The sequence below is a fragment of the Podarcis raffonei genome, chromosome 2 (assembly GCF_027172205.1).
Source record: "Podarcis raffonei isolate rPodRaf1 chromosome 2, rPodRaf1.pri, whole genome shotgun sequence".
NCBI lineage: Eukaryota > Metazoa > Chordata > Lepidosauria > Squamata > Lacertidae > Podarcis > Podarcis raffonei.
The window spans coordinates 51157040-51183419 of NC_070603.1; the positions used below are offsets into that span (position 1 = coordinate 51157040).

Here is a 26380-nt window from a genome sequence, read left to right on the forward strand (position 1 = left end):
CAAAATGTATCTGCCTAGCTTGCATATTTGTCTCAATAAAAGGAGGCTCCACAGGACTGGCCGGCAGCTTGCATGCAGCCCACCTGTGCGTAGCTCACATGATGATCAACACCTGTCTTGTGCCTTCACTTCACACAAGCCTACTTCTATTTCACATTTGAAGTCTGGCTCACATGTTTCTGACTATCAAGGGAGCTACTTACACTGTGACAGTCAGGGTATCCACAATCTCTTTCTGCAGCCTTGGCTCATTCCTGTAAATCTCCAGCAGTAGAAGAGCTTGATCATAGTCACCACAATAAATTTTATAGACGTTCTCCATCTCCTCTTTGAGCTCTTGGAATAAGGTGCCTACCATAGCAAAGGTACAATATTGATTCTGCAGCACATCAATCCCATCTCCAAGACAGGTACCTAAGAAAACCTTCAGAACCACCAAAGTAACAGCAGCAATAATTGTCCTCTAAACAATTAATCCTTGATTCTTACCTATGGAACTTAAGAGGCCCCTTTTCCTTTTTATGAAGAGCTAAAAGCCTATATCCAGAGTTGGCAAGTTAGTTCAAATTAAAACATAAGATCAATAAGTCCAGTGTCTAAATTACCAAGCTGACCCACTGCCTTCAATCTCCTTTGCTCTGGGCTCCCTACTTTTAGCTTCCCTACCACCTGGGTCCTCTTCCTAGTCTTCAGCTTGTCACTGTGGGAAGTTTTAATCCCTGCCAAGCTAACAACTTTCTCTTCCCTCACAGAAGTTGTTCTATAAACTATTAGATGGCAGAACTCTTTTGTATTCCAACAGCATTACTTTCCCAGTAAGGAATCCTTGACAGGATATGCTGCTAAAAAAGGAAAGGGGCAGTGTTATACAGTGGTTCCGCTCCTTCCTCCTGTGCCATGTCCAGAAAGTGGTGTTGGGGAATGAGTGTTCAGACCCCTGGGCTTTCACTTGTGGGGTGGCTCAGGGTTCCGTCCTCTCCCCCCATGCTTTTTAACATCTATATGAAGTTGCTGGGAGAGATCATCAGGGGGTTAGGGCTGGGTGTTCATCAGTATGCAGATGAAACCCATCTCTACCTCTCTTTCAAACCAGAACCAGTGAAGGGAATGAAAGTACTGTGTGAGTGCCTGGAGGCGGTTGGAGGATGGATGGCGGCTAACAGATTGAGGTTGAATCCTGACAAGACAGAAGTACTGCTTTGGGCAGACAGGAGGCAAGCAGGTTTGGGGGAATCCCTGGTCCTGAATGGGGTAACTGTGCCCCTGAAAGACCAGCTGCGCAGCCTGGGAGTCATTATGGAATCACAGCTGTCCATGGAGGTGCAGGTCAATTCTGTGTCCAGCGCAGTTGTCTATCAGCTCCATCTGGTACGCAGGCTGAGACCCTACCTGCCCACAGACTGTCTGGCCAAAATGGTACATGCTCTAGTTATCTCCTGCTTGGATTACTGCGATGTGCTCTACATGGAGCTACCTTTGAAGGTGATCTGGAAACTACAACTAATCCAGAATGCGGCAGCTAGACTGGTGACTGGGAGCAGCCACCGAGAGCACATAACACTGGTCCTTAAAGACCTACATTGGCTCCCAGTACATTTCTGAGCACAATTCAAAGTGTTGCTGCTGACCATTAAAGCCCTAAACGGCTTTGGCCCAGTATACCTGAATGAGTGCCTCTACCCCCATCGTTCATCCCTGACATTGAGGTCCAGTGCCGAGTGCCTTCTGGCGGTTCCCTCACTGTGAGAAGTGAGGTTACAGGGAACCAGGCAGAGGGCCTTCTCGGTAGTGGCACCCGCCCTGTAGAACGCCCTCCCATCAGATGTCAAGGAAATAAACAACTACCTGACTTTTAGAAGACATCTGAAGGCAGCCCTGTTTAGGGAAGTTGTTAATGTTTGAAGTTTTATTCTGTTTTTAGTCCTCTGTTAAGAGCTGCCCAGAGTGACTGAGGAAACCCAGCCAGATGGGTGGGGTATAAATAATAAAATAATAATAATAATAATAATAATAATAATAATAATAATAATAATTATTATTATTATTATTATTATTATTAATGAGCTAACATGAAAACATGTTGTGATGACCTAAAGAAGTAGTACTGACCATACTGCCCTTTAGACATTTCCCTAAACATGCGGGAGTCACTTGTCCGTGAGCAACTCCTGTGCAACTGTGAGAATGTTTAGGACCCTAGGTTTTGATCACCTTTTTCCTACCCACCCCAACTCCCAGAATTAGCAACCCTTTCACAGCATTGTGCCAATTCCATGAGAAAGGTGCAGTCCATCAGTCATTTAAATATGGTGAAACCATGTCAACTTTCACCCAGTTATGTGGGAATACCTTACACACAAGCAGTTCCCATTCAGCTGGGGAAATGTGTAAAGGGCATCTGTTTTCTCTTCACAAAAGAATGACCTAGAAGCCCGGGAAAACTGTAGCTTAGAAAACAATGCATGGTTGGCTCAGGTAGCAGTTTCCTGAGGACTCCTCTTTATGTTCTGCTAATTGGTTGCAACCTTGATGATTTCTCTGCACTTCTTTTTCTGTTCCAGCTGTGCAACCTATGCAGCGCAGTTATAGTTCCCCTTTCTTAATGGCTTGGTGCAATTGTATTACCAGTGAAACCGTACTATGACCTTTGTCCTGTCCATGATCTGGGGTTATGAATTAAATATTAGCACAAGTTACCAAAGTTTGTTTAGCTCCTTGGCCATGTAAACACCTTCAGAGTAATTCTTTTCTGCTTCTACAGATGGTAGGATCAATATTGAAAACACAGGAGGAATTAATAATAATAATAATAGTAATAATAATAATAATAATAATCTTTATATCCCATCCATCTGGCTGGTCAGCATCACAGCAATTATTGCTAGCAATAAACAGAAGTTAATGTAACACAAAGCATATCACTGATTTAATAACATCTGTCTCAGATGGCTGGTTGTTATATTCCCACTCACTGATATGGTAGAGCTGCTCGTGCTCCTGGTTCATTGCAGCTTCAAGTCCTTTCAGGAAACGTCTGGAGATGTGCAGGACATCATCTATATTGGAGAAAAGTCCTTCCAGGTCAATCTCAGGTAGCTAAAAGGCATAATAGATTAGGAGAATGCATCAGTTCTTTCTCTGTGTGTCCATGAGTGAGCAAATGATTACTGTTTGAACAGTAATCCGAATGTTGCTTCTAAGGGTACATCTAGAATCAAACACCTATGCATTCTGGGACTGCAGAAACAGAGATCACATCCTTGCAGAACGGATGTACCAAAGATGGTGCTTAATTGTCACCATCTACCAGGAGAAAACTTGCTGACAACAGGACCCAGTGGCCACCTGTAGACAGACCTCTAAATAGCCAGGTACTCTGCACTGCTGTAGAAGGGACTGGTGAAAGGTATAGCACCAGCTTAAGAACTGTCTTGTTTTTGGCTATAATATATAGCATCTCCCCAAAGAGATACCACATACTGTTACCCAAAGCATCTCACCCTGCAGCCTACACACCGACTATCATGGTAGCTTCTTAGACTACATTCACACCATATATTTAAAGTACTATGATACCACTTTAAAGAGACACGGCTTCCCCCAAACAATTCTGGGAGCTGTAGTTTGTGAAAGGTGCTTCAAATTGTTAGGAAACCTTCCCTCACCCGCCAAGCTACAATTCACAGAGTTCCCTGTGAAGAGGGATTGACTGTTAACCCATTGTTAAATATATAGCGTGGCCTTAGCCTACCCCAAGTTCTGAATTTCACTACTAGGAACAAATGCTTAGCTTTCTTAAATTCCTTAATGCATCGTTGTTTTCAGAATTTGAGATTGCCTGTTGCGGATTTTAAAAACATTTTGCTTCACAATTCACTCCCATGGAAATGTGTAGAGGAGGGATAGCCAACCTGGTGCCCTCCAGATGATGCTGGACTACAACTCCCATCATTCTGGCGATGATGGAAGTTGATGTGCATCATCGTCTGGGGTGGGCACCCCCTGGTGTGGAGGATCTGCCTCACCTGCTTTTTCTGGAGGTGATTACGGATATCTGAAATACACAGCTGAAGGTTCTGTACATAACTGGTCTCTGTGTTGATGAGCTCCTCCACAGCCAGCCGTTGGTTCTGCTCTGCTTTGTCCAGGAATGTCAGAGTTTCATATATGGGTTCAGCCTCTGGTGTCTCCTCAGCTGTCAGTTCATCTGTGCTGTCATTTGCCATATTGGGAGCTATAAAGAGAGAGGGAGACACAAGAGGAAAAGGTGGGTCATGAGTGCACATAATCCACTTCAGGCCCATTCTAACTCTACACTTCAGTGGGAACATGCTGCTGGGTTTATTATTTTGCAAATGTCTTAAGGCAGAAGCTACTGCCTGTGCTCTGCCATGAGGCTAGCTGCTCCACCCATTGGCAGAGAGCTTCTGTAGGGCAGCAATGCCATCACATTTCAGTTGTGAACCAGGAAGCTACTTATTGTAATCTTGTCTGTGCCTTGAAAGTTACTAGGTGTCTTAATTTATTGAATGAGTAGATTTATATTCCACTTTCTGACTGCAGTCCTCAAATCAGCTTGCAGCATTTATGAGTACACAACAGGTACCCTGAGGTGAGAATCACATAACGTTCCCCTAAGATGCCCCTGAAGTGGCTTGTGCTGCAATGACACATCTCCATCCATGAGTCGTTAAAATATATATCTACATAATATACTTAAAATCACTAAAGAGCAAATTTTGATGTTGGCCTGGAATTGTGAGATAGCCTTTCAGAATATTTTGATGGTTAGGTTCTGCCGCCACCCACGTAAGCCACTTAGCACTCACTAGCATGTGGAAATGTGTTTCAGGACAGGACAGGAGCAGTGTGCAGCTTGCAAAGAAGTTTCTGAAACCCTACAAAAATAAAGTTTACAAATTGGTGGATTCAGCATGTTATCCTCAATAAAAACAGATGCGCTATCTTGGAGAATATCATATTGTTGTAAAATTGGGAGATTTAGACAGGAGAGGGTTAATGGAGTCAGAAGTTCTGTGAGGGACTCCCTTGCTATGCTGTCCACATCCTGTTGCCCAAAGTGGCAACCCAAACGCTCTTGGAGTGCTTAAGTGTCATCTTACCCATAAAGCACCCATGTTGTATGACTTTTACTAAGGACTTCTATACAACGTTATATTTGTGTTGTGTGTTGTAAACTGCCCTATGGTCTTCTGACTAAGGGCCGTATACAAATTCAATAAATAGTAATAATAATAGTGTAAAGCAGTGAACTTCAGCTGGGGGGCCGGGACCCACTACTTGGGTCGTGGGCTGATCTAAGATGGGTCACAAAAGAAGACAGCCAACATATTATATGTGCTAGAAGGCACCCAGAGTGGCTGGGGAGACCCCAACAGATGGGCGGGGTATTAATAATAATAATAATATCATTATCAATAATAAGTCAGTGACAAAAGTTGCCAAGTAAATAATTTTTTTAAGGCGATTTCTGGTTGATTGCACCCAATGAGCTGGGACTTTCTTAAGACTGGAGATCAGATGGAGGGCTGGGATTTTGCTGTCTCTTGGAAGATTTAAACCAGGAGCATAGTAAGACTTGTCAAGGTTAAGGAGTCCAGAGTCAAACCCAACTCCCTAACCAGTAGGCTGTCACCCTTCTAGGGAACCAAAATATTTGCAAAGTAACCAAATACAGCCAAGTAGATCTGAAGCAACTGATTTAGACTAAGGCACTTTTCCAAATGATCACACAGAAGTATAGCATTATACAGAGCAATACAGAACCCCATAAGATTCCAGTGATCTCCTTCCAAAAGAAACCGAACCTGGATAAGCGTTGTACTCCTAGAATTTCTCACTGCTTGAACAAAGTGTAACAATATTCTCACTTGACAAAACATTCATTCTCTGTAAGCTGACAAAATTTCAGTATACCTTGAGAAAAGATCCCTGGCTATCCTACTGACAATTAGTAATGTGCACGTTTTTGTGTGTGTAGCATCCTCACCCCTAAAGTAAAACCAGAAGATTTAAGAACTGAATGGAAATGGTCCACATAAATAAACAGACCATAGAGAAGATTTCTGTACACCACAAGACCGTGTCTTTACACTACAGTATTATATTCTGAACAGCGTGCCAGTCTGTGCTATACATCCATAGTGCTGGGTTATTTTTATCTGATTGCTGCTGTTGATCAATTGTATTCACTGCAGGCTAGCTATTGCAAAAGACACTTTAAAATCTATTGAATCTAGCAAGGGGAACCACAGATGGCTCGTATGTAGAAGCTTCCTTTCACTTGAATAATTCAACACTATTTATTAATGCAACAGAAAGGCGGCAAATAGAAAGCTGGAACCCTGGTCATCATTGTTCTGTCCTCCTGGATTCTAACCACAAAGGGGCTGCTTTACCTGAGAAGAGATGCACTTGTCAGGCCTGGAACCTTTTGTTCTGTTTGTATCCCATTATGCTGACAGACATTTTAGAGAGATGATATTGGAATAAAGAAGCAAAAGCAAAAAAAAGAGAAAGATGGACTGAGACTGAGACTAATAGGTTAATGTAGTTGAGAACCAGTCCAGGGTTCCCAGGCCTGGGACCAGAAGAAAGGCTCCTGGGGAGGCTCAAGTAATGAGATAACCCACTATCACAAAAGTTGAGAATTCCCAATCTATACAGTGACTACAAAGGGGCTGGATCTAGACACATCCAAAAAGTGTTTCAGGAAAACGTGTTGTAAACTTTTTTATGGGAAATCACGCTGGTGAAACATGGGACTCCACAGCACCATCTGGTGTCAGAGTGTTATAACACATATAAAACGCTTTTTCTTTACTAAGGTAGCTGAGTCTAGGGTCTCAGTTAAAAGTTCTGAAGGAGATAAAAGTTCCAAAGATGCAGTCCTGCTATACAGTATTTTAGTGATGGGGACAACAAAACTACCTATCAACTGATTGCTGGTGCCCTTCATCAGGGCTCATAAGGGAAACTCTGTACCTTTTAAAGTATAGAGACCCTGGTTATTAGGTATAAACTAGGTTTGCTACATTGACAGAATTTGTGTACTTTTAACAGCTGTGCAACAGGGAAGTTCAGGAGGTAAAGTTGATGAGAAACTTTACCTATTCAATTACTGCTTGTCTTGAAGTTGTTACAGAAACAGAAAACTGCTAGGGAAAAAATGGTTGCATTCCGCAGCACAGGTGGGAATCTTTGGCACTTCAGATGTAGCTGAAATACAACTCCCACCAGCCTCAGCAAGCATGGCCAATGGCCAGGAATGATGGGAGTTGAAGTTCAGCAATATCTAGAGTGCAAGAGGTTCCCCACATTTGCTGTAGCATAATCCTCATCACTATAATAAGACAAGACAACATATGTGACTAATACTATCAGCTTTCAAAACAGGTTGGTGCCAGACTTGGTAGGCATATTCCTATTGTAATGAAGGCAGATGGCAAAACACAGTCCCCTTTATTTTCCATTATCACCCTAAGCTTTCACCCTATTGTTTTTGGGGTAGTTGTTTTTTAAGTCACTTGAATATTCCTTCTGTTTTGATGCCAGCCATTTTTGCCTTATAGTTGATGCAGAGGTTTAGCTGTAGCTGGAAGGATTAATAATGATGCATTTCTGGGGAATGCTGGCTTCACTTTAAACCAGGCATAGGCAAACTCGGCCCTCCAGATGTTTTTGGCCTACAACTCCCAGCATCCCTAGCTAACAGGACCAGTGGTCAGGGATGATGGGAATTGTAGTCCCAAAACATCTGGAGGGCCGAGTTTGCCTATGCCTGCTTTAAACCATAGTTAAGCTCAACTGTGACTGAAAGGTGAATGTGCTGTGTGCTGCTGCATGGGGTGAAAATCACAATCACTTCACTCCTCTCCTGCTCCTGCTGTGCTGTCTGAACCTAGGCTTGTGTCTTGTGTCTCTCAAAAAAACCACAAGAACATGACCTAGGTTTGTTCCACTCTTTGGGGGAGACAATAAGCCCATCTTGGCAGCACAAGAGCAGCAGGAGCAGGGGAGGGGAGGGGTGAACAAGCACACGTTTCTGCTCTGTGTACAGTGGTACCTCGGGTTAAGTACTTAATTCATTCCGGAGGTCCGTTCTTAACCTGAAACTGTTCTTAACCTGAAGCATCACTTCAGCTAATGGGGCCTCCTGCTGCTGCTGCACCACCGGAGCACAATTTCTGTTCTTATCCGGAAGCAAAGTTCTTAACCTGAAGCACTATTTCTGGGTTAGCGGAGTGTGTAACCTGAAGCATATGTAACCTGAAGCGTATGTAACCTGAGGTACCACTGTACCAGCATGCTGCGCAGTCACCTTTAAACCATACCTAAGTTTGACTCTTTTTTTAAAGCAGTGTGCAAACACTGCCACTATATGGAGTCCTCCAGCACATAGTGTGTTAGGAACTGTCAAATCTACAAGTCTGATATTGCTTAATTTGATTGTGCCTTTTGTCATTGTTGTTGTTATGTGAGCAAAAAAGATATGCAGTTGGGTCTGTGGAAGAGACTCATGTGTCCAAATATCTGAAAATAGAATATTTTTGCTACTAAGGATTTTACCCCCAGTATACAAGGGTTGCCCTCCCTCAGTTCTACAAACTTTGCAGCAGACCTTCTGAAATACGGTACATTTCTGAGGGTGAAAGAGGTTGATTTTAAAATATGTGCCATTTGTTACAGAAAGAGTGGGGAACACTTGTTTATTGAAAGAAGCATGCCTCCTCCCTTTGTCTTATTTCTTTCCTGCTGGCAGAAAATTGAAGGAAATGAAACTGATAGCTTCTTCCCTGAACTCTCTAGAAGGCTTGTTTCAAAGTGAAAGCAAGAGAGGCACGGACAAAATGTTCCAACCAGAATCAGAAGGCAAGACCCCTGAAAGAAGATCTTCAAGAGAAACAACAGTTGAACCTGTGTCAGCTCTCATCACAGTATGGAAGCGTTTGTTTTCCCCTGGAACATCTATTGATTTTGAAGCAATCGTCAAGTGCTGGGCCTGAGGAGGCCACCTGATGTCTGCTGAAGAAGAAGAAGAATGAACAGAGGGGGGTAATCAAGCAGATCAAAGCATTCTGGGCTAAACAAGAAAATTACAGTGGAAATTTTGAACATGCTGCAGGAATTTTAACTATCTAGTTGTGGACTTAAGGACAAAATTAAGTGACTGAATTTGAGCTTTTTTACAGGTTGCATAAATGTCTGATATAATTTTGATGATTGCCAAAGAGACCTTTGGAGAGGAGACTATGAGGTCTTCTTTTTTGTAGGAATCTGGAGTTGTACTCTTAAAATGTTTGTAAGAAGAACTGTTTTTTCTTTTATTTAGGATTCATGGCAGTCTCTCCACAGAAGGTTCAATTAGCTAATGACATCTCTTTCCTACACATGAGGAAACTGTAAGTGATGGGACAGGAAGGATGAAGGAAGATAAGGAGAACAGTAGGCCTGGGCCAAAATTTCTCATTTGATGGTGGTACATGACCCCAGTCAAGCTTGCAAAAATCTACCATCTGCCCGATAATAAATGTTGGAAATGTAAGGAAAATGAAGGTACATTCTTTCACCTTTGGTGGACGTGCCCCAGGATTAAGGCTTTCTGGGAAATGATATATAATGAATTGAAAAAGGTATTTAAATATACCTTCGTGAAGAAACCAGAGGCCTTTCTCTTGGGCATGGTCGGCCAATTGGTGCCAAAGAAGGATAGAATTTTCTTTATGTACGCTACAACAGCAGCAAGAATACTCATCGCAAAGTATTGGAAGACGCAAGATCTACCCACTCTGGAAGAATGGCAGATGAAACTGATTGACTGTATGGGATTGGCAGAAATGACGAGCAGAATCCGTGACCAGGGAGAAGAGTCGGCAGAAGAAGATTGGAAAAAATTTAAGGACTATTTACAGAAATATTGTAAAATTAAGGAATGTTGATGGTGTTGGATTGAAATTGAGTGGTTTCTAGCTGTAAGGTTATAAATGAATATTGATGGGGAAAAAGGGTTTGAAAAATAAGGTAATAATATAAGCTGTAATGCTTTAAATGAAGGATTTGCTGAACAAATAATTTTAATTGGAATACAAGGAGGAGAAGTATGGGGAGGTCTGAGAAATTTGTTATGGAAAAGTGCTTTTTATGAACTATATGCCTTTTTTAATGTTTTTGTTTGTTCTGTTTTTGTTTGTTTGTTTAAAAAATTGGAAAATTTAATAAATATTTTTTTTTAAAAAATTCTCATTTGATGTAAAGACAACAGGTACAGAAAGTGAAAAGATAATGATGGTTCTGGTAGACTCTGGGTCATTGAAACAGGAGCTGTTGGGTCCAGAATCTGGACACAAAGAACTGCATCCTTGCTGCATCCAGCTGTGGCTTCTACTGTCACTGTAGCATTAAGAGCAATGCTGGATCAGGCCAAAGGCCCAGATGGCTATGGAAATCCCACAAGCAGGACCTGAGCACAACAGCAACTGGTATTGAGAGGCATACTGCCTCTGACAGTGAAAACAGAACATTGTGACATGGCAACCCTATAGGGAGGGCAGCAAAGGGCAAAACAATGTTGGGAAGCTGAATTTCACTTACTGATCAGAACTAACCAGCCCATTCTTTGGCTGAAGGCTTCTACATGGACTTGAAAGTGCATAACTTTGACAGTACTGGAGGTGGATGAAAAGCTAGTCAATAGGAAAGAACTCATACTACCTTTCCTGCTGAACTGGTCTGTTATTTTGGGCAAGTCACTGGTATAGAACTCCCAAATTTTCCAATCAACATATGGCAAAAAGGAGGGAGAGAAGGCCCAATGCAAGCAAGTGACAGCGCTGAATAATGACAGTAAGCTGAGTACTCTATGTTGGGCCCAATAGAAGAACCTATCTGCATTTTCAGAAAAATCATGTGGTATGACTCTTTTGGGACATGCCACTTCAGAGAATTCCATGACTGAGGGCTCTCACCTGCCTGCAAAACTCTACCGTGTCTGGGTCTCTGAATGTAGCCTTCCCTCACACATACTATTTTTCCAGATGCTGCTGGAAAGTATGTGATGATGATGATTATGATGATGATGATAATGATGATAATAATAATAATAATAATAATAATAATAATAATAATAATAATTTATTTATACCCCGCCCTTCCCGGCCAGAACTGGGCTCAGGGCGGCTAACACCAATAAAATTACAAAAAAAACATAATAGGGGGTAGTTAATTAAAATACGGGTTAAAATACAATTTTAAATGCAGCCTCATTTTAATAGTAGCCCATAAATCAAAACCATAAGGGGATGGAAACATAAGGGTCAGACTGAGTCTAAACCAAAGGCCAGGTGGAACAGCTCTGTCTCGCAGGCCCTGCAGAAAGATGCCACCCCTCACCTTCACTCTGAAGTGGTACAGTCCCAGCAGGGACTTTCTGAACATGTACAAACACCACACAGAAACCAGGCAGGCAGGAGCTTGCATCATCCACAGTCCCTTTCTGTACCTGCTGAAGGAGTCCTGCTGCCACCCAGTTTGGGTTGTTCATTTTCCCAAGCAGGGCTTCTGTACTGTTAATAATTGGGAGGGGGAGATTAAAAACAGACGATGCTTCTCACAACTCAACCGCACCTGTAGAATCCCTACTTGCCATGCAGCTGTTAAATGCTCAGGGATGCTGCCAGAAAGCAAAAAAAGGTGGCAAACATATTGGTTCTCTAAAAACTATGGAAAAAGCAGCTTTCCCTTTTACCGCCTCCTGTGACAGGCACCTGCTCTTCCCTGCAGAAGTCAGTGAATGTGCAGGATCTGGAATGTGGTTATGCAACCTTCCCACTCATCCATGCAGGGAGAGACAGCTGATTAATGGCTGCCCGGGAGATTTTGTGAGACGCACACAATTCCAAGGACTTGGCCCCTGCCCTTTCGGAGGACATCTCCATCAGCAAAGCGCTTGCTGTCAGCTCTCCTTGGCTTTTTTGCCTCTTAATTCTTACCTGCTAATTAGCCGGGGACTTCTTGACTTGTTTAAGCTGCCTTGCTGCTGCTGCTGCTGCCGCTGCCGCCTCTGAGTTAATGATCAACCCACTGCGTTCCAGCTGTAGAAGCACAGGCTTGTTTGTGTCTATGTGTGCAGAGGACTGGCTGGCCCTCTCAGCTGTGTGCAAGTAAGTGTCTGTGAGCCAGGCCGGGCTCCGTTCCCTCACTGCCATTCTCTCGCTGCTCTGTTTACTGCAGCCACACAGGCTATGCGCGAGTCCAGGCGGGAGTCAGATGAGTGTATTCGCTCACAGTGCTCCAAAACAAGAGAATATGCATCCAAGGCAACCCCTGCCGGGGTGGCAGCAGGCCAGCTGTAGAAATTTCTAGATGGAAATGAATGGGCCCTGCGGCCTGGCAGGGGGGCCAGCTGCAGGAAAAAAGAAACACCTTCACACACAATAGGAAAATCCTGTGGGGAGCCGAGAGCAGTGCAGGCCACAAACAGCAACTCAGCTGACTGAGCTTTGGCTGTAGGCCACCTCTCACTCCAAGGCACTCCCTCAAAGCCTGTTTACTAACTGGCAAACCCTCAGCATGTTCCAGCATCAGCGCAATGTCCCGTGGGCAGCTTCATTTACTCTTATTAACAAGCGTGGTCTGGAGGTTTATGACAGCCATGAGCAAACAGGCTTTGCTTTCAAAAGAAAAGATGCCCCGGAAAGTATATAAACTGCGGTCTGTATTCCTGCCGCTATGCCTGACAGGTGGGGACATAACCTCTCCCTAGAGGCTGATTTCTGAGCATTTGGTAATTACAGGTTTTTGCACCATAATAGCCCCAAATCAAAACAGATTTGATTGGGAAGGAGCACAAATTGTACCAGCGGAGGAGGGAGGTTTAATGTTTAATTCATGTTTATTAAATTTCACATCTTTATAATCATGCCGGGGGCTGCACAGGCGATGACTCCAAAAAGCAGCAGCCAGCCAGCCAAGCTTCTCAGATTTGATGGCATGGCTTTCTCGTGGCCTAGCTGGCTCTCTTGGTGGTTTTGTGATAGTGTGTGTGGCTGTAGGTAGGTTTCCTCAAGGTGACCTGGGAAGGTTGAGAAGAAGGAATGGCACAACGGCATATCCCTCAGTTCTACCAGTCAGATCAGTGGAATCTAATTCACTGGCTTGAGCATATTTGCCTTGTATCTTCTTCCCAAATTTGTCTTCCTGTTGCTAACAAATCTAATGTCAACAACATTTAACAAAGCTTAGCTTGCATGTTTTAAAGGGGTGGGATTTGCTAGCCTGACACCATTCTTTATTGTATGGTAGCTGTTTTAATTTTGGGGCTGTTGGTTTTCAGCTGTGCTGTTACTTCTGCTTGCTTATTTTATTTTGATGAATTGCTTTAAGCAAAGGTTTCTACAGAAAGGCAACTTATAAGAACATGTTGATTTTTTAAAAGTTCTAGCACTAGATGCAGCCTTCTACACTGGGATGATGCAAATGGAGGCCGGCAGATTAAAAATTAGATTTGCTGAGGAAATCCCAAAACAGGCCCAGAAGAAGACATTGGAGCACTGTGAACAGGACACAAAAAAACAGCCAAGGGCTGAAAAGGGGACTGGGCAACCAGGAGGGCATACTTTAAAGCAGAGATTGCCAACTGTTTCCCACCAGTAGAACTTTGAGAATGTTCAGTCGGTGCTAGTCATAAAATGTCTGCTCTGTGAGCATGGCATAATGACTTCCACATCTAAAAAAGCAGAAAGATGGGACTTATCCACACCTCCATTTGCCCCACTGCCCACCCGACTCCCAGAAAACCCAATCATTAGTGATGAATTGTCACAAATGACACTCAGGTTGTCTGCGGATTGCTGTTTGTTCTGATTCAGCACAAAAGAGTAGGTTTTCCAGGGGAAAGCAGTGAGGGAAAGGCCAAACTGCTCAGACCCATGCCTAGAAAGCATGGAACAAGCAGAAAACTGCTCAGATCCATGCTTTCTAGGAATGGGACAAGCAGAAGTGTGGACGAGCCCATACAGGATTGCAAAATGCTTGTAGGCATGACCCTCATCAGCTGGGGTAGGTGGCTCCACAGCAGAGCATCTGCTTTGCATGCAGGAAGTCCCAGGTTCAATCCCCGGCATCTCCAGATAGGGTTAGGTGGAAGACATCCTGTCTGAAATTCTGGAGGACCACTGCCAGTCATTGTATAGACTCTACTCAGCCAATGGTCTGACTCAATATAAGGCAGCTTCCCATGTTCCATGCAGGAATAGTACAGCCATCCCCTCCCCATCCAAGGCATTGCCTCCCACACTGGTAATTAGATTCCAAGTGTACCTGTTTTTAGCCAACAGATCCTTGAATGAATGCTCAGTGGACAAATCTAACTGAACATAGGAACCCGCAATAGTAAAATATAGTGATTGGGTCATTTAACCTCTGGTATGATACTAGAATTATTTGTCACATAAAAGAACCAAGAGAAGGGCAGGTCGGGATACAAAGGTTGACAGTGCCCAGCAGTTGAAGGAGGCTCTAGAGTTGGGTCAAAAGACCTCAGGATAGTCAGTACAGGTAAGTTAGGATAGCCAGGATATGAATGTAGGTTGCCCCACAGTCCTATTTTCTTACTGTATGTTCTTGGGCTGGAAAGAGACCTTGGCTATGCAGGCCATATGCTGGGTAAGACTCTCATTTTAAACCTTCCAACTTACGAAGCTTGCACCATTTCCTCAGAAGGCCTAATCTATCACTGTCACTTTTTCCTCCAGGTCAGCTGAAGTTACTTTTTGCCTCTTTAATCACCACCCACTGCTATCTATCCTATTCAGCTGTCCAGCAGTTACACTAGGAGCAGCCATATAATGTCATCATATTCACGGCTTTTGCTACCTTCCAATTTACTTGCAAGCCTCCTTAGTCACAAGAATCTACATATTTTTTGGTCTTTGCCTTTTCCATTTATTAATCACAATGCAATCTAAAAACTCATGTTTGCGTTCTTTTGACACTCCATTCTCATTATGAGGCCAGATCAATGTTGTCCTCTTTGTTGAGTTATTTATTGATCCTCCTTCGAATTCTCAGGCCTTCCATTTAATTTCATAGCTTGTGCCATCTGGTCACCTTGCCCCTAATGTGTTCCTCAACTAGCCCATCTCTGTGATCAATCTTTCTGTCCCATTTTCTCACCAACCCAGCATTACTAGGCTCAACACCAAATGAATATTTTCCCCTTATAGTTTTACTGAGATTGTTCCTGTTATTTCAAATGCTCTTGAGCTTTCCAAAAGCATTAACACATCATCTTATTATTTTTCTTTAAATTTATCTAGCACTGACATTCTTAATATCTCTCACTGATCTCCTTAGTCCTGCAGCACTAGGTTGCCTCTATGCACAAAGCAATGGTTTTGTTTCAGACTATTTCCATATAAGCTTCAAGGGGAGCATGTACTATTTCATGCACACCCAACTCAGCAAATGTTTAAGACGTGGTTTAAGACCTACTCTTCTTAAAGAAGTTACAGGGACGAATCTAAGCAATTCCGTCTGTTTGTCTCCATTAAATTGCTTCTATTCCAGTAAATCATGCTGTTCAAACTGTTACGATGCACATGATCTAATGGTAAAATAACCAACAATTTGAAAGAACATCAAGATCTTGAGATGCTTGGCTTGCAAAATGATTGCTCTGAAAGCTATCGTTTCAAATGACCTCCCTCACAGAGAGATGAGTACATGTGAAGTGTGATAGAAGAGCAGTAACTAATCACAGCAGCGAGGTCATTAGCACACTGTGCCCAGACAAGGTAAGTAGGGTCTTAACATCTCTTAGGTGATATTCCATTTACAGTGGTACCTCAGGTTACATATGCTTCAGGTTACATATGCTTCAGGTTACAGACTCCGCTAACCCAGAAATAGTGCTTCAGGTTAAGAACTTTGCTTCAGGATGAGAACAGAAATCGTGCTCTGGTGGCGCGGCAGCAATAGGAGGCCCCATTAGCTAAAGTGTTGCTTCAAGTTAAGAACAGTTTCAGGTTAAGTACAGACCTCCGGAACGAATTAAGTACTTAACCTGAGGTACTACTGTAATGTTCATTTGGTGTCATCATCCTAATGATGGAATACCATGCCATCACATGGGGCTTTGGTCACTTGCTGTACTCAATTTCCAATGCACTCAAATTTTATGAGACTGGAAATTCAATCTGTTGTCAAGCCCATGTTCTGATTCAGGAATAAAAACAAACAAAAGGTAAGCGGGAAGAAGGGACAAAAATCAGTTGCCTATAACATACACCAATAGTCAGGTCATTTTTGCCACAGATGTGGAGTTATTAAAGTGGTACAGGATATAACACTTCCATTTTCCCTTCACTTTCAGACAGGTTTTAATACCACCTAGTAAGAATGGTGATACATATTGTGTATGTTCAAGTGAGTTGAAACAGAGATCCAATTCATGTGATACTTTGTGTCACAATTTCATTCAAGTCCATTTTTTCTATGTTGCACTGCTTACAACGCTAGACTACTTTACTTGCAAGAGAAAGCTTTTTGGTTTTTTGGGACATAAGCACTTGATTGTCAGAAGTGATTCTGAGTCCAGAACCCCTTTCATTCATCATTTCTTATTTCTGATCCATGGAATTTGCAGAAATGATCAGAAGGTCGGTGGTTTGAATCCCCACGATGGAGTGAGCTCCCATTGTTCAGTTCCAGCTCCAGCCAACCTAGCAGTTCGAAAGCACACAGTGCAAGTAGATAAATAGGTACTGCTCCGGCAGGAAGGTAAATGGCGTTCCTGTGTGCTGCTCTGGTTCTCCAGAAGCGGCTTAGTCATGCTGGCCACAAGACCTGGAAGCTGTACACCGGCTCCCTCGGTCAATAAAGTGAGATGAGCGCCGCAACCCCAGAGTCGTCCGCAACTGGACCTAATGGTCAGGGGTCACTTTACCTTTATCTGCTTATGAAACCCATAAGATAGATAACAAGGGCACATAGCTGCAGCTGAAATACCCTATGATTCCTTGTTCATTTAGATAGTGGTTGATATCAACCTCTAAATAAAGCTGTCCACCAACTTCTGGTTGATTAAGCATGTCACCTTCTATTTATCAAATAACTACTGGTATTTAAAAAACAAACAAACAAACAAAATATTTTGAGAAACAAAGTTTGCCTTTAACCTTCAGCCCCAACAAATGTTCTCCACCTACTATTTAGCTAAAGCTTTCAATTTTGGCGACTAACCTGTGGCTCTCCAGATGTGGCTGGACTGCAACTCCCATTATTCCTGATCATGCTGGCTGGAGCTGACAACATCTGGGGGCTCCCCGCTTTCAAATGCTGCCCTATGCACACTTGTGAGTAAGCACGTCAGCACTCAGTGGGACTTACACCTGAGTAAGCCGTCATATGGCCTGAGATGCAGAATGGTTAATCTATTGACTTAGTCATAATGAGCTTTCACACCTGCTTCTGAATTCTGAATGCGTACAGAACCCTAATTGAGAAATATACATAACTGTTCTGTTTCAATGAATATTACTTAATGCACAATAAAGGCTCTAGACACAGAATCACTGTTATAGCAAAGAATTATCACTCATTCCATAGATAAAAAATTACTGAAAGACTAGGGGAAAGTCTGTGTCATGTGGTACTGCCTCTCTAACCACCTTAATTGTGTGGGTCACAGCATAAACAGCAAAAGAAAAAAAATGTAAGAAGTCAATGAATATCAGCATAGGGGACCTGAGGTGAGCAGAACATATTAAATGTCAGCATTTTAGTTCCAAGAGGTGTATTTATGGGCTGGGAGCCTGTAATAGGCTTGGCTGTTCTGATGTCTGCCCATTTAATATAGGATAAAGGTCTCTTCGGTGATCAGGCTTGCACTCAGCAGAACATTATCTTTCAGAATTTTAAGCAACCTTCCCTCTAATTTCACCACCACCCACACAATTCGATCTAGTCCTAATGCATCCTCTGTCCTACATCTCTCTCCTCCCATTTGAACTTTATAAAAGAATGGAAAATCTTCCCTGAAAACCTAATTGTTCTCTCCTGGGGCAGAAATGGTTGCTATTAACCTTCATCTCTTGATCCTTTGAAGGGTCTCAATTGAGCAGTTTAAATGCAGGTAATCAGGGTGATAGGAAACCATCTCTTAAGGTTGCCAGTAACTGCAATGGGTTGTTGCTTCCTGAACAGAGCACCGTCTCTTATGTTTTCCATTAGCTTCCTCTCCCAATCCAGTGCCTTCCATTTATTTTACTCCCTGCAATTTCCCCAAGGTTATCCTTAAGCAGTCTCACATCTAGAAGGATGGGGGAGGAGGACATAGAAAACAATCCTGGCCTCTCGCCATGTTGGCTAACGCAGCCAAAAATAGTAAACAATGTCAATACTGTATGAACATAAGATAATGCAGCAACGCTGAGAGTCACTCCCACAGCATCCCTGGCAACTGCGCCATTACCTACCAATCACAACACTGCACACTGCCCCCAAATTACCCATGCAGGAATGCATGATGACATCATGGAAACATTACCTCTAAACCTTAATGCATGGTGATCATACTCCCTTGAAGAGCCCACAGCACCTTGTCTATCAGATCCTCCCATGGCTCAGTGTGTATCAATACAGCAACTGATGCTTGCTGCCACAAGCTCCAGAGCTCTCCATAGAAAGAGGCTTGAACCCCCTCCCCTCCCACAGTCAGGGTTGCCATATTCCCAAAAGTGAAAATCCGGGCAAAGTTGTTGACCAGCTTTTCTCTTTTTAAAAAAAATCACCCTATTTGTCATACTCTGGGTTTTTCCTGGACATTTTATCGATTCCGCGAAAACCTCTTTTACAAAGCCAGATCCAGAGCGGGAGGGTGGGGTGGAGAGGGAGGAAGTGCCATTCAAATGAGAATAAACAAGCCTATTCCATAGACCAGTAGGCAGATCTGCATGTAAAATCCACAGCTAGTCTCTCCACTCCAGCCAACCTATACACTGGAATGCTCACAGATCTGTGGGTCCAGGGAGTGGTGTTGCTCCATGTCTCTTAATATATAAAATCTGAGATATCTGTTCTTGGTGTTTTATTCTGACTGGCTCCTGAGTCAAATGAGCCTGAGTCAAATGTGAAGATAAGGCATAGGATTGTACTGTCAGTAGAAATAGTAAATGGCATTTAAAGTTTTTTTTCGAATTCCTTTTTTTAAAGAAAAAGAAAACAAGATGGGACAGGCATAGATGAGGGGCATTTTACTGCTTACTGTCTGTGATGGTATAAACACCACGCACAAGCAGTCTTCAACATCAGTGTAACATTTGTCACAGTAGATGCACTTGCTGGGGTGAAAAATGCTGTTTCTTAAGCAAAGCGGTTTCAGTGCTGGAAAACCCTGATTTCCCCCACAACTCAGGTGCTAGTTGGGGGAAAGACATTTTTATATGCGCTGTAACAAGTGCACATTCATTGCACTGCAAAATGATGATCACCTGGAAAGGTCCACGGAGCCTTGCATTATTAGGCAGGAAGATAGCCCGTCCAGTTAAATTAGAACCAGTCTGAGTTTAATAACGAGCAAAAAGCCTGGGAATTATAGGCAGAGCTTGATGATTAATACCTGGAAGCATAAATCTTTTCCCCACTTCCCTTTTCATTTGAAAGTTTTGCTTCTCTCTCATTATTTAAAGCAAGAATTCTATTCTTTAGCAACTTCCGCTGAGCTCTCAGCGTCCTCTTAATCACGTCTTTTAAAAGATGCTAAACAATGAAAGTATTACTTAGCTATTTTTCTTCCCCTTCTTACTGCAAACTGTGCATTGCAAAGGATGCAGGTGCTTCTATTGTTAAACGGGTTCCTTCTTTTAATTCATGCTTTCATATTATGAAATCATTTTAAGCCATAGACAAAGCTCTAAAAGATGCCTAGACTGGACAGTTAAGATACAGTGGTAAAAAGATGTAGAGGTTTTCATCTTCAGAGCCCTGGTTCCAATCCAGACCTGGTTGGATAGAGGACATTGCTTTTAAAAGTATCCTTCATTCTGCATGAAATGGAGAATTGGATATACAGGCATTAAGTTCTGGGGCCCCACACACATAAGTGAAATTGCATCAAGTGAGGAGCAACCTCTAAACACCCTCTCTGCTACTTTCTCTTCAATCCATGCCCAAAACACTGTATTTATAAACATTCACAACCAGAATTAAAGCTCAGGGCCAGCTGGACGCTGGAGGACAAGTGGGAAAATGGCTGCTGTTGCTGTGCTACCGTGCATGCCAGCTGTTAGGTGGGGAGGCTGAGCAACCTAAACAAAGTCCTGCTGCGCCTCTGGTCTCTTTGGGGTTCTGCCCTCACTGATGTCCTCTTCAGGGGAGGGTCTCCTCATGAAGAGGGCTTAACTCATCTGAGGGCTCTCCTCTGGATCCCCTCACCATTTGAATTTAGGTGTGCGTTGACCACAGATGGGGCTTTTTCAGTTGTGGTACCCTGTGTACGGAATGCCCTCCCTAGGGAGGCTCACCTGCTGAAAACTTTAGTAGTAGTAGCAATAGCAGTAGTAGTAGTAAATGGAAAAAATGAGGCCCTGAAGTATATTGGTAGATTTCTCTCTCTGTGTCTGTGTGTGGTCATCCAGACAGGTTATATTTTGACAGAAGAAATAATATTCTATTGAGAATGAGCTTTCCCCCACTTTCTCTCAACTTCATAAAGTTTTGCAAAAAAGAAAAGATCAATAAATTCCTTCTGCAAAACTTGAGAGTTTGCATTCTTTGACAGCTTAGAATGGTAGTAATAACAGATATCCTTTGCACATCCAAAATAACAATTCCGCTGCTCCTTTTCGTTCATGAAAACACTCTAAACTGTAAAACAGCTAGAGCTGGGCATGTGGAAAATGATGACTCAAATATTCCATCAATTAACTCTAGGTGTAGCAACATGATTTAACCACTAAGCCAAAGTGCAGTATCATATAAACATAATGAACAGATTTCAACACTGCAGTATTCCACCAATGCAACATTTCCTTGTTGCACATGATGATCTTTTTATATTTAAAAGCCAGGATAATAATGCTAAGTACAAAGTTGGATATTGTCAGCTAAAATGTGTGAACATGATTCCTGTCTATTTAATAAAATGCCTTACTTTTTGATCTGGGGCTTTACACAGACCCCACCATGCCATCCCACTTCCTGTCCCACTAGTGTGTTGATTTGTACCCCAAATACACTTTCTTCCTTTCTACACTTTCCACGGCTTTCTGTGGTGAATGCACAAAGGAAAAAAGCATAATGGGGTTTCTATGCTACCCACTCACTACCCAACAACCACGCCTGTTGAATCACTTGCTTCCAGCCACTGCTAGAAAGAATGATGCTTAATTGCAAATGGCACAATATCATTCACATTACTCAACATATATAACGACATCAGGAAAGCAGAGAACAATTTTCTCAGCTATCCAAGAAAGATTATAGGATATAAATACTCAGATTATCTAGAAGATTGTTGGTGCTTTCTGGTAGGGTAGAATCAAGATACCACAGGATGTGAACTATTTCAATACTTTTATGGAGATCTTCAAAAGAATGACACACACTATTCTATATGTGAGACACAGATTGGTGTATAAGTACTTTGGATGTGTTGGGTAAAGCAAATTTACTGTAAAGAAAGGAACAAATCCAACCCGCTTGGCTTATTTGCAGGACACTTGTTTGCAAGTAAATAAGGAAATGTAGCACCGTACATAGATCATTCAATGATATCTGCTGCCATCTCCAAACTGACATACGTTCACCCTTGTACTTTGATCTCCACAACAGCACTCCTTACATTTTGCGCAATAGTTGAGGTATGTTTGCACTCTGCATCAGCAAACAATTGCATGGTACTGTATATACCGGTAGCTGAAGCTCAGCAAATTGCTTGTGCAGCCCATGCCTTATCCCAAGTCCTGCCCCTGATTAGTGTTCCAACTCCATGTTTCTTTATGCAAAAGTTGGTACTTCTTTAAAGAAGTACTAACTTTCTAACAACATTAATTCCCTTGGTCAGGACAAACATTTCCACATATCTGGCATCTAACATTCCTCCTCTACTTGTAATAGCTTTACCACTAAAAAATAAAAAAGTATTAGATTTATACTCTGTTCTGACTCCAGAGTGCTCACAGTAGGAGCAGTATGGTTCCCAAGTGATCTCCCCTTTATGCACTATCACTGTGAGAAAATCCTAAAGTGCAGGCATCCTTCCTGACAACCTCCATAGTCATGCCTCTTCTAAGACAATACAATAAAAATGAACTTTTGACCAAGGCAGACAGTATGGCTTCAATACCAAGGCAACCTTTCCCTCACCGCTCTATCCTCCCTACACCATTTACATCCAACTCAAAAACTTACCAGTATGTCGTATTCAAAAGCTTGCTCACTGCTTTTGGATGGTCATAATAAAAGGGGTTTTGGAATTTTTCAAAACAAAAGCAGCAGTGTAATACTTAGCCATGCACACTCATGAAAGCTCCTCCTCCTCTGGTCAGCTTGTCTGGTGAGTTTCTTTCTGAGAAAATCTTATATTCCACAAAAAAGGATTGGAATAAAGAACTAGAGATCTCAGTTTCCACCACACAGTGGGAAACTGTTTTAACTGATATAACAAGGGTGTCTTTGGACCTTAAATTGAGGCTCATACAACAAAAAATAATATTTAGAATATACTGGACCCCATTACGGTTGTTTAAATAAGGGCTATCTAAGGTATCTAAGGGATGCGGGTGGCGCTGTGGGTAAAACCTCAGCGCCTAGGACTTGCCGATCGGCGGTTCGAATCCCCGCGGTGGGGTGCGCTCCCGTTGCTCGGTCCCAGCGCCTGCCAACCTAGCAGTTCGAAAGCACCCCTGGGTGCAAGTAGATAAATAGGGACCACTTACTAGCGGGAAGGTAAACGGCGTTTCTGTGTGCTGCGCTGGCTCGCCAGATGCAGCTTGTCACGCTGGCCACGTGACCCAGAAGTGTCTTCGCACAGCGCTGGCACCCGGCCTCTTAAGCAAGATGGGCGCACAACCCCAGAGTCAGACACGACTGGCCCGTACGGGCAGGGGTACCTTTACCTAAGGTATCTAACTGCTGGAGATGTAATAGGGATAATGCTTCTCTAAAACATATGTTTTTTCATTGTCCTATATTGAAAGATTTTTGGCAGAAGGTAACTGAAACTAATAACAGAACTGTACAGAACAACCTTACATTTACAGAGCAAAGTATCCTCTTGAATTATATACCCAGCACATGGAACCTTACAAAAGGACAATACAAGTGGACTCTTCATGCCCTTACCACAGCAAAAAGACCAATACTGGTGAATTGGAAAAATAAAAATGCGGCTCCCTTCTACGATTGAATGGAAGACCTATAAAACTCACAACATACAAACAACTTGCATATAAACACAGACTTGCCATGGACAAATTCAATGATATTTGGAATCCATTCTTACAAATACAGTGGTGCCTCGGGTTACAGACGCTCCAGGTTACAGACTCTGCTAACCCAGAAATAGTACCTCGGGTTAAGAACTTTGCTTCAGGATGAGAACAGAAATTGTGCGGCGGCAGCAGCAGGAGGCCGCATTACCTAAAGTGGTGCTTCAGGTTAAGAACAGTTTCAGTTTAAGAACGGACCTCCAGAACGAATTAAGTTCTTAACCCGAGGTACCACTGTACTGTAATAGGTTAAGATCTGGTGAATTACAATAACAACTTTGTAAAACAAACAAACAAACAAACAAACAAACAAAGGTCCTGGGTTCAAACCCTGGTGTCCCAAGATAGGGCTGGGGAAAACCCTGCCTGAAACCGCAGACAGTCTCCACCAGCTAGTTTAGAAATTACTGTGACTGATGTACCAATGGTCTGTCTTGATAGGAGGCAGCTTCCTATGTTGGTAATTTGATATGCAAGAAATCAGCAAATAGCACTCTTGGAAACTTCACCATCATCCCTGCTGTGAAATGTGTGGTCATGTTTCATCCCTGCCTGCCACTGAAGCTTAGTTTCAGTGGTAGAAGAATGGCATCCCGTGCCGTCAGACCATTCCCTAGGCCAGTGCCAATTTAATGCTTACCCTGCACATGAAGCATTCTCTCTCATTTGCTGCAAAGATTTGGGTAATTATTTTATACATTAAAATTAGATAGCCCCCGAAAGTAATGCTTCTCTTGGAAATATATCACATTTCCCCATTGTTCAACTGGCAACATCTTGTTACTGGCAATGTCTTGTCCCCTCCCCAGCTGATGTGTTTGGATAGTGACTGCTGCATGGTATGTGGCTGGGCCAGTTCATTGCCTATTTATTTTGTAGTGACATCGGCAGAAATAGGTGGCATAACTACCCAGCTGTGCTCATTAATGTTGAAAGGTTTCCCCCCACCCCAAGTGATGGTTGAACATCTTTAGTCTTTGGAGACTAAATGCGCTCTTCACCATGCTGCCTAAGACGGTGAATGCTCATGTAGCCTATTAAAAATGAAGGCTAGGCTCCCTCCTTCAGCAGCATTTTGCTTTAATGCCACCACCAGCCAACCTATTTACTGAGCTTCATCCTGATTTACTTGCACTAAGCTTACATGGAGTGGTGGTTAGATCATATCCAGCCTTTATTGAGCATCCGTTCCAATTTGCTTAAAGTGTGGTAATATGACAATGAACATCCATTCTGCATTTGTCCTCATTCACATGTGCCGTGGGGTGTTTACATGTCTTATCTGCCATTAGTTCATCACACACTTTTCAATGTATTTCCTCTCCACTTTCCCCTAGCTCTTTTGAAAAGTGGATTTGTTGCGTTAGGGAGACAGAGCACTTTAAATGTGCAAACCTAGTTCCAGTATGCACTTGAATCCCTCCTGCAAAAGTTTGATAGTCTGGAGACACCCCTCTTCTTTGGTCTTGATTCAGGATGTGCGAGTGGGAAGTCTTCTGGCAGCTCCACACTCCCGATTCCAGGGGGACGGGGGCGGGAAGCATCTACTCATCCTTTGCTTGAAGCATACATTCTTCCACCACAGCAAGACTGCCTCCCTTGCCTCAACTGTTATGGGCCCGAGTACTTTTTAATGTGCATTCATGAGGCGATCCTGTTTTCCATACTACTTGCACGTGCAAATGTTTTAGGGAAGTCACACTGCTTCATTTCCAGTCAGTACATATCCCATAACTTCCTGCTGAAGTCCTGTACTACAAACGTTTTGGCTTATTTTCGTCCCAGTTTTGTTGTACAATAGCTGCTTCACACAGCAATCGTGTGATAGCATCACAAAAGTATCACAGACCAAACTGAAGCAGAACAAACCCACCAATAATGGTGTCAAGAACATTTTGCAGAATACACAACATGGCCTTATGTCTGGATGATACACCACTGGTGTTGAATCAACCGTAGAGGACTATTCCGCAAAAGGTAAAATGTGGTTGGGGCAAACTTCAATGATTATATAAGTTTTAAGAAATGCAATGAACTAATAGAACATCCCTGTCTTCAACTTGGATCCTGGCAAACATTATTTCACCCCCTACCTCTAATTTGTGCAGCTGTCAATATTTCCATCACTATGTGTCACAAATTTGGGTCAGTTCCAGATAACCTGCTTATTGAGCATTCATTCTGATTGGTTTGCAGGGAAGTTAGATGACGCCATCCCACACTTTTGAGTGCATCTTCCCATCACTTTCCTTATTGCAAAAACTCCCATCTTTAGGGGGAAACAGGTTTGTTGTGCAAAAGCTCCCAGTCAAACTTTACTACACAGCCTCAGTTTGCTGGTATGTGACTGAATCATAGCTGTCAACTTTCAGATTTGAAAATAAGGGATCAGCAGTCTCGAAAATAAGGGATCAGCAGCCTCACCTGTCCCGGAGACAGTCTACAGGATATCTAACAATCCGGGATAGCAGCGGGAAGCAGCAGGAAACGGCACTGGAATAAGGGAATTTCCCGCAAAAAAAGGGAAGGTTGACAGCTATGGACTGAATCCCACCCCAAAAAAGCATCAGTCTGGAAGCACCTTTCGAGCATTTTATTTACAGCCAAAGCTTTGAAAACACATATACAGGCAGATGCTTACCTTAGTTGTGCTCTTCTTTTCTGTTATCTCCACTGTTTAACCATCCATGTTTTGCTCCACATTTGCTAAGACGCCAGTCTCTGGGAGTCGCTCTCAGTTTGCGGTATCTGATCTGTTTTTCCTGATTGGCTGAAAAGTCTGGAATGGAAGGCTTGCAAAGAACGCATTATGAAGGAGAGAGAGAAAATCTTGCTGAGCCTGTTTGAGTACAAGCTCTGCTGGAAACATTCCC

At 42.8% G+C, this 26380-nt stretch overlaps 1 protein-coding gene across 4 annotated transcripts in view; it reads right to left on the reverse strand.

The window, feature by feature from the left end:
- ARHGEF37 (Rho guanine nucleotide exchange factor 37) overlaps positions 1-26244 on the reverse strand; it is a 44438-nt gene extending 18194 nt beyond the window's left edge. Inside the window, exons 1-4 of one of the 4 annotated variants that reach the window (XM_053376568.1) lie at positions 26149-26244; positions 4026-4234; positions 2973-3096; positions 204-351 (exon numbers count right to left, since the gene is read on the reverse strand). In XM_053376568.1, the coding sequence (XP_053232543.1) occupies positions 204-351; positions 2973-3096; positions 4026-4226 (473 nt within the window). In that variant the 5' untranslated portion in view covers positions 4227-4234; positions 26149-26244. Of the gene's footprint in view, positions 1-203; positions 352-2972; positions 3097-4025; positions 4235-12008; positions 12526-26148 lie in introns of those variants that run through there. The other 3 variants (XM_053376569.1, XM_053376567.1, XM_053376570.1) reach the window with 3 other exon arrangements.
- Between the last annotated feature and the right edge of the window lie 136 nt (positions 26245-26380).